Source organism: Dendrobium catenatum, unplaced genomic scaffold, assembly GCF_001605985.2.
Source record: "Dendrobium catenatum unplaced genomic scaffold, ASM160598v2 fragScaff_scaffold_133, whole genome shotgun sequence".
NCBI lineage: Eukaryota > Viridiplantae > Streptophyta > Magnoliopsida > Asparagales > Orchidaceae > Dendrobium > Dendrobium catenatum.
Genome location: NW_021318595.1, coordinates 14,976,522 through 14,985,588, shown reverse-complemented (window position 1 = coordinate 14,985,588; position 9,067 = coordinate 14,976,522). Strand labels below are relative to the sequence as shown.

General features: G+C 31.8%; 1 protein-coding gene across 1 annotated transcript in view; it reads right to left on the bottom strand.

Annotated features, from left to right (window-relative positions):
* Window positions 1-2,268: 2,268 nt before the first annotated feature.
* LOC110106848 (protein disulfide isomerase-like 1-5) overlaps window positions 2,269-9,067 on the bottom strand; it is a 64,519-nt gene continuing 57,720 nt past the window's right edge. The window contains exons 5-12 of the mRNA XM_020836902.2: window positions 5,836-5,916; window positions 5,656-5,742; window positions 4,222-4,293; window positions 4,071-4,139; window positions 3,648-3,725; window positions 3,401-3,535; window positions 2,689-2,742; window positions 2,269-2,616 (exon numbers count right to left, since the gene is read on the bottom strand). Coding sequence (XP_020692561.1) covers window positions 2,500-2,616; window positions 2,689-2,742; window positions 3,401-3,535; window positions 3,648-3,725; window positions 4,071-4,139; window positions 4,222-4,293; window positions 5,656-5,742; window positions 5,836-5,916 — 693 coding nt within the window. The 3' untranslated portion in view covers window positions 2,269-2,499. The remainder of the gene's footprint in view (window positions 2,617-2,688; window positions 2,743-3,400; window positions 3,536-3,647; window positions 3,726-4,070; window positions 4,140-4,221; window positions 4,294-5,655; window positions 5,743-5,835; window positions 5,917-9,067) is intronic.

Genomic DNA, 9,067 nt, shown 5'->3' with positions numbered 1-9,067 from the left:
CTTCTATAATTGCTTGACTCATTAGATAGATTCAAAAGGACACATAAATACAATTTTATCAACATTATAATGCTCTATTACCACAATCTTGTGTATCTAAAATTTTATCAACATTCAAATGAGTTCTACATATTGTAGGTAGTTTGAATTTGCACACAAAGATTATGGATAAATATTTTAAGAAGGCCCCCTCTACGAAATTTTTCTAGCTCCGCCACTGGCTACTAAACAAGCCCATGTATAATATTTTGTTTATACACAACTATTGACAGCAGAAACATGAAAATAGTTTATCTTAACTACCGTACACACTGTGAACAACAACATCAACACCCTTTAAATAGTTTGATTGCACAAACACTTATCAATATTTATAGAGCAGGGTCATCAAAATTACTAATTAGTCATATTTATATTCATTAATTGAATTAGATTTTACATAAAGGTAATTAAAAAAATATATGCTAACATGCAATATTCCTGAATCTCTCAAACTCTGATCAAATCAACTTTGAGGAATGATAGTCAGTGTCTAATATTCATTAAACATTTTGCTAAAACATGAATATACATCTAAAGGTAATAAATACTAATGGATGCTTGAAATATAGTTGGACCTAATGATATTCCAATAAAGATATATAAATGCTTAGAAAACAAATGAATTTTTAGCTTAATGGATTTTTTAATATTACTTTGATGACTAAAAAGATGTCAGATGAGTGGAGTATGTTGGTCCCTATTTTTAAAAATAAAGATAATGCACATGAGTGTGTGAATTATAGAAATTTAATGTGTCATGCATTAAAAATATTTGAGAGAGTAATTAAGGATAGGTTACGATGTTTCTACTCCAGTTTCTCAAAATCAGCTTGTATTCATGTTGGATAGGTCTATTATGGAAGCTATACATTTGAAAGAGGTTTGATGGAGTAGAGAGATACTAAGAAGGATTAATATATGATATTTATTGAATTAGAGAAAACATATGATAAAATTCTACAATAACTGCTATGGAGAGTTCGAGAAAAAAAAATGTTAATAATGTTTATATTCAAGTCAATAAGAATTTTTACAAAGAAGTTGTTACTAGTGTTCAAACACAAGGTGGCTTGCCAAGTATTTTTCTATTTCAGTTGGACTACATCAAGGATCAACTTTTAGCCCATATATTCCCATTTTAATCGTGGATGTTCTTACTAGACATTTACAAAAAGATATACCCTAGTATATATTTTTTGCTATTGATATTCTTCTTGTTGATAAAACTAGAGATGGAGTCAAAAGGAAAACTTGAATTATGGAGGCCAACCTTAGAGTCCAAGGGTTTCCATTTGAGTATATCTAATACTAAATATATGTAGTGTAATTTTAATAGTAACAGATCTAGAGTACATGTTGTAACTTTGGTCAATCAAGTCGTTAAAAATATTACACAATTTAGGTATATGAGATTCATGATTTATTGTTCGAAATGATGGTAAAAGAGATGAGGATATTATTAATAGAATTGAAGTTAGATGGTTGAAGAATAATAATGGATCTGGCCTATTATGTTATAGAAAAGCAATACTCCAAACATAAAAGGAAAATTTTATAAGATGGTGATAAGACCTATAATACTTTATGACACAAAATATTAGTCATTAGAAGAGAAGCAAAAAATAAATTAAGTGCTGCAAAGATAAAACTGCCTAGTTCATTGAGTGCCTTTACATTGTAAATCGAGTACATGCATGCCAAGGTGGAATAGCTCTAATGGCATATAAGATTAGAGTCATTTTAGATGATTTGATCACATAAAACATGAGCCTTTCAATAACCCGACTAAAAGAGTAGATGTATTAGATATAACCTATACTTAAGAAAATAGAGTTAAAGTATAAAAAGAATTTGTTAAAAATTATTAGAAATAAATTTTTTTATTATATTTAAATGAAAAATTAACTCTTAATATGACACGAAGAAATAAAAATAGATAATTGACCCAATAGGAAAGAATAAAACCTTCATGTTGTTGTAGACGATTGAAATACAAATATATATATATATATTGATACGGCATCACAAAATTAGCTTGATCTGGCACGAATCTCGAGGCAAAAGCTAGTTGGAAACTACAAAAATTAATTTTGGGCGCACTCGAACTCTGATTTCAGCGAGCTTACAGTCAAACTGAGCGTCTCGGAAATACGAACCCAACGACACCAAGATCAACTTACAATATCTCACATAACAGATTTCGATATCCTACAGATTAAACAATTATTGAAGCGTTAACCTGTTATAGCTCCCCTTATAAAATAAATGGAGAAAAAGGTTTTAAGAACTACAATGAAAATCTAACGCCAGAATTAAACCTTATAACTTAAAAAGCATCCTACACATAGATGTAAAAATTTATAAATTATTATCTTCCCTTCCAACATCGCATAGAAGTGGTGTTGAAGAAGAGCTCACTTTAGATGTTGCTAAGCATCATTCAACAAATAATGAATTTCATAATTCGTCTTTCTTGAACTTGTCATGGCTTGATGTATTTGCTGTTTTCGATTTCATATTTTCTTTTATAAAAGCTGCCAATTCCGTTGTGCTGGACTTCTTGGAGAGTTTGATCTGTCAGAGAAAAAAAAATCAAAATACGTATGGCAAATGCAAAGTTATCATTTATTTAGTTGATGTATATACCGGGTTTGATTTATTTCCAGCAGCATAAAACAAGAGTGCAGGGTAGTTGTCTATCTGCAGAAAAAGATGAACAGTAGGTAAAGGAAGAAGCCATTATATCTGAAAAACTTGGGACATTGATGACTATGTTAATACAATAAACGAAAAAGTAATGGCCTCTAGCTGTATATGTTGAACTCCAGCTGAGCTTTGGCCGGGCTAGGATGAATGATCTCATAACATTTTTATCCAGCAACAAAAAGTGTTTTCGTCCCCTGGTTGGGCTCTAGAGAGCTTTTAGGTTTTGATTGGAATAGCTTTCTTAAAGTAATTTTTTAATAAAAAATTTTAATTTTTGTATTAGAAAGCTGCTTTAAGAAGCAATAAGAAAGCTGTCTCAAACGAAACCTTAGTTGGGTAAGGAGCTCCAATACAAACAAGACAATTTTGAAATATATATCCATGCAAGCAATATGTTTGAAATGTATCAAGAAAAAAACATATAGCCAATTTCAAAAAAAAAAAAAAACTTACTGATTAATCATTTAAAAATATATACTCAGCAAATCCAAAAAAATTAGATATTCATGCCATCAAATGAGCCCTTATAGTTTATACAAATCTTAGCACTTCAATTTTTAGGTGAAGCTAATGAATAATATGCAATTTGAGCAAGAATTTAACGAGGAATTTCGGTATTTTAAACAACTATAATCAAGCATGAAACATGTACCTGCAGTTTCGGATGTTCATTTAGAGATGCATCAATCCTAGCAAACTTCAAATTTTCCTGTCCCTTAAAATGCTTGGCTAACTTCTCGATTTGCCTGCTCGTAGCCTCGCAGTCAATGCACCACGGTGTATAAACCTTCAATTAGTAGTCAGCCATCATTAACAGAACAAAAATCAGAGGCTGGGAATAATTAGAAGGAAAGGAAAGAACTCGAGAAAAATTCTTAATCAATGATACGCCATCATACCTCGAGAAAAACATTCTCAGCACTGTCCAAGATGGAGGAATCAAATGTCCTACCAACAACCTTTTCAATAATCTCACTCTGCAATTTCACCAGAAAAATTGGTATCCTTGTCAGGTGAGCAAATAATAGTTTCCATGAGACTTGAGAGAGACTAGAAATTAATTTTTCAAGCACATCGCTGACATGAAAAACATAGCAGAGATGGTGGCAAAGAATGGGAAAAACACAATCGTGTAAAAGGGCAATATTGAACAGGTGGACCAAGGCACCTCATGGAAATTGTGTGCACATATGAAACTAAGTCTTCATTTGGAACAACTTTTTTGCAACTTTTTAGTACAAAAATAAAAAAATTTATACTAAAAAGTTATTTTAAAAAGTATTAAGAAAGCCGCCCCAAACAAAGCCTAAATGAATGCTTACATGATTTGGAATGGGCTCTGACTTGAAGAAGGGTGAGAGAGTACCAAGCAGCAGTCCTGAGCAGAACTCCTGAAAATCATCACAATACCAAAATTTACGCAATTCAAGTTCAATAAGAACAAGTTAAATCTCAAGAAGTCGAAGGTTTTACTTCTAAATTCTGTGTAGTAATATCTGAGTCCATAAGATATTTGGAGCCAACCCTATTATCGAATGCAGTCACCTGGGTAATTAAATAGTACATGATCAACTTCAACTTAAAAAGTTGAACAAGCATAATAACAATATAATAATGTAAGAGTTGTCAAGAATAATTACATAAAAGAGCAAAATATCCTTTGCAAGTAAACATAATTAAAACAATGAAATTTAGATTAATATATTACATTTGATGCAGATACAATGGCAGACATTTTCATGGCAACGCTACTAAGCATAGAAAATTTATGATATGAGAACACAGAAAAATATATTTAAAAACATAAATTATTTTACTATATATTCAGAACTCGAAGAAGAAGAAGAATAAAAATCCTCATAGGCAGGTCACCCTGTGGTTGTATAAAATGACTATTCAACCTTTCCAGAATTGTTAAAAACTTGATTGCAACTTTGGTTAACTACAGTTTATCTGAAGCCTCATTATATAAGAGAAAAACTGTTAGAACTCCCACCATCCACATAGATTGGTCCTTATAATTGGATAGACCTATGAAGCAATCACAGAACATTAACAATAACATAGCGAACAAATGTCCAAGAAACCTTAGAAAGTTAACATGTCAGTTAGTAAAATTTGTATTATATAAAATATATAAATCATGCACGCACACCTTTCACATGCAAGTAGATAGATTTGTATATCTTCGAGCATGCCTTGACATAAAATATAAAAAGATTATAATGATAAAAATATTATAACCAAACAAACTTAGGTAATATTAAAGACATTTGAAATAAGCATCTCTTGAATATTGACATGCAAATAACCAGTCACTTTATTGTTCTACCATACAAATAGCCAAATGAGGAAAAAAACTAGTAGAAGAGAAGTCAGAGCACAGCCTAGATCAAGTCCAAGTCAAAAGTGTATTTCCCATTTGTAACTAATCTGTTTCAAAGCGCAGTCAGAATTGTCTTTTCTATTGAAAAATAAGAGGACAAGGACACACCATATGGTAGATATTTTAAGAGCCCGATCTCCAACTTAGATTTGAATTCGAGAAGGCTGCTTCCTTAAATGTCAATACATGCTTTGAGGCCTAGTTTGTGAGACTTTGTCTTGATTTACTATTGCTAAGAGATGAATTTTCGTTACATATTGTTCAGTTAAGGCTTTTTGAGCCAGTGCCTACTCAGCCTTCCTAGCCCTTCTGAAATATGTCACTTCTATTGCCTTATTGTTATTGTGCTATGTACTTGCTAACTAAAGCAATAAAATATTTCAGTAAGCTAGACAGTTAAGCAAAACTATCTTAGCCATGACAAGAAAACGCAGACATCAAGATGCACATTAAAATCAACCTAATTTGTACGAACAAATATGACCAAAGTATGTATAAAACATAGTCCATTAGAAACTCACAAGAGGCCTTTTTCCATCCAGCCCAAATAATGTTAATAAAGGTTTTGCAAGGCTTTCTTCCGAAGAATCAACATATATAAACATTATCTGAATAAAAAACACATCAAATTAGACAATTAATCTTTTCAACTAAAGCATACATTGAAGCATTCCATAATCAAACAAACAAAATATTATCACCTTGGATTTGTATTTTCTTGCCACATCTTGAAGTAACAAGATGAAGGGCTTTGAATCATCAGTCTCCGCAAAGAAGTAGACCTTCAAAGCATAGAATAATTTATTACCATGACAAATAAATTATCCAGAAATGAGAGAAATTCCCCTGTCCCTCTATCTGCAACCTATGAGAACACAAGGACTTAAAACTAATTAAAAATTAAGAGCTGACAGTCCACTGAGAATGTTAAAAAACTGAGGTGGCATTCAACAGAGATGACAACGGGAAACAGAAAACAGATTAAAATCTAATACTGTCCACCAAAGAAAGTAGATGACAGTGCTGTGCACCAACCCAATATGCTAAACTACAGTTAAACGTTAATGAATTACTCCAATAGCGTTGTCATAAAAAGAGAACTAGACAACACTAAGGAATTTAATATCACCAACCCTAAATAGAATTTCTGAATCTTCTTCCGGACAGTTAGCTCATTGTTTTGCTCCCAAAATTCAAATCTAAGAAACTTACAATAAATGGAGATCCCCCAATGCAGGGTCTACTGATGCATGTAAAAGAATTGGATTTAGATGCATTGCATGGGAGAAAAATATATTATAAAAACATTGAATGGTTGCCCCACCCAAAAGCTTTAAGGGTTTGAATTGAAGTCATGTTTGGCCACTTGTATAACAGAAAAACTTTTGGCCATCACTTGGTCCATTTTCTCTAATAAGTGGTATTTGAGCTAATGGTTCTTCTATTAAGATCAACCTATGGTTTAAAATTGCGTAATATGAGGCTCGCCTTGAGGCCCGCCTTTGCGCAATTCCAGTAAAAAACGCCTCGAGTTTTTTTTATGAGGCTTGCGCCTCAACTTGGTTGAGGCCCGCCTTGAGGCCCGCCTCGCCTCACTGGCATGAAGCTTACGCCTCAAGCTATATATATTAAAACTTACATAAATCTTGAAGTAAATGCCTGACATTGGACTCTATCTTGAAGTAAATGGCCGACATTGGACTCTATAGGAGAGGAGGAAGGGGAGAGAGCAGTTCATCATAATGATGATTCAAATGAAGAACCCCTTAGTGATGATAGTGATGATGACTTATGAGTTCTTATATGATATGTCATTGCTATTTATTTTTGAAAATTTGAATTATATGTTAATGAAAAGAATATTGGGATTTGGGAAAGATAGAATTTTGAGTTGAACTATAATTCATGTTGTCTTATTATTGGGATATTTTGATTTCACTTTATATCTTATGCTTTTTTATGTTTTATATTATTCATTCATTAGTATATAAAAAATTTATCATTTTATGTTGACGTAATCTTTTGATTTGGAGGCTTACGCCTCAAAATGCCTTGAGGCTTACGCTTCGCCTCACGAATGAAAAACGCCTCAATACCCGAATACGCAATGTAAACATTGGATCAAGCTTTTTCATTTGTGTTTTTCATTAGCCTTCGGTGTTTTCTACCAAGGTTGAGCAAATTTCAAGATCAGATGACTCTAATAGGTTATATGGTTGAGTAGGCTATTGGCACGTAATACTTCATGAGCTTAAAAAAAATCAATTTTACAGGGAGTGATGGTCGATGTGAAGAGCTCTCACATAAGAGAAATTGTTAAGATTTACAAAACTTTCTAATATTAGTTTGAAGACTAAAAAAATGTCAGATGAGTGGAGAGGAGTGTGTTGGTTCCTATTTTTAAAATAAAAATGATGCACTAGATTGTGCGAAAGATAGAGGAATAAAGTTAACGTGTCATACATTAAAACTATGGGCGAGAGTAATTAAGCATATATTATGATGATATTAATGTTTCTAAAAATCAATTTGGATTCATGCCAGGAAGGCCTAACATGGAAGCTATACATATTTTGAGATGTTTGGTGAAGTATAGAGAGAGTAAGGAGGATCGACATATGATAACTATTGATTTAGAGAAAATATATGAAAATTTTTCAAGAGAAGTGCTCTGGAGAGTTCTAGAAAAGAAAGGAGTTAAAAATACTTATATTCAAATCATTAAAGGTATGTAATATATATGATTTGTTGTTGAACTCGTTTTCCAAAAAAATGCTCATAATCATCATCGCTTCTTCTTTAGATCAAATCGAGACAATTTCAAATTAACCAAAGCCAATGTGATCCCAATTAAATAAATTTAATCGAACTACATTAAGCTACTTCGTCTCAGCTTGAGTCCAAGTTAGGTTCAGCGGCTTCGATCGGCACAAATTAACTTATCTTTACTTAATTTAAATAGAATCAGCTTCAATTAACTCAAATTGACTCAACCAACTTAATCCAAATGCCATCAAATAGAGTTATCTTGATTAGTTTAGTCATCTCAACTTTCTACCACTTCTTAAATACAACATAATAGTTTTGTGATTTTAGTCATCTCAGTTTTCCACCACATCTTAAATATAACAAATTAATCTCACCCGCCAGATCAAATTGAATTGAGGGGCAAGATGGTCATTGTGAGATCCAGTGGCAGAGTGAGGGGGGGCCAAGGGCACGTGCCCCCCTAAAAAAAAATTTTTTTTCAATTGTCTTCAGCCAATCACCACCTAACGTAGAATAAGGAAGAGCAAAGCTTGTACATTTTATTTCCCAAAAAAAAAAAAAAGAGCTTGTATATTTTTATATGTGAGAAATTGATTTTTTTCTCTTATATACATACTCGATTTAAGAGAAAGAAGTAATTGGATTAATTTATTTTTCTTAATCAAGACTAAGATATTGATGTATTATCAAAAAAATTAAGTCGATCGAGCACGAATCTCGAGAAAAAATCAGTCGGACGCTTCAAAAATTAAATTGGAGACCATTTGAACTCTAATTTCAGCAAACTTATAGTCGAACTGAACGTCTCAAAAATATGAACCCAACAACAGCAAATTCGACTCAATCTGAGCCCAAATCAAGGACCCAAAGCACATTTGGAAGGTTTAAAACATAATTGGGATGATCAAATAGTTTCCAAATTTTATTTTTTTATAGTCGAATTGAGCGGCTGGACGAGACGAATACAACGAGCTAAGGATCGTTGATTTCTGATATCATTAAGCTATATTTTTATTCAAATTTATGCTATGCAATCAATACATTTCCTTTTTTCCTATATTTTATTTTATTATTATTATTATTATTATTATTATTATTATTATTATTATTATTATATATATATATATTATTATTATTATTATTATTATTATTATTATTATTATT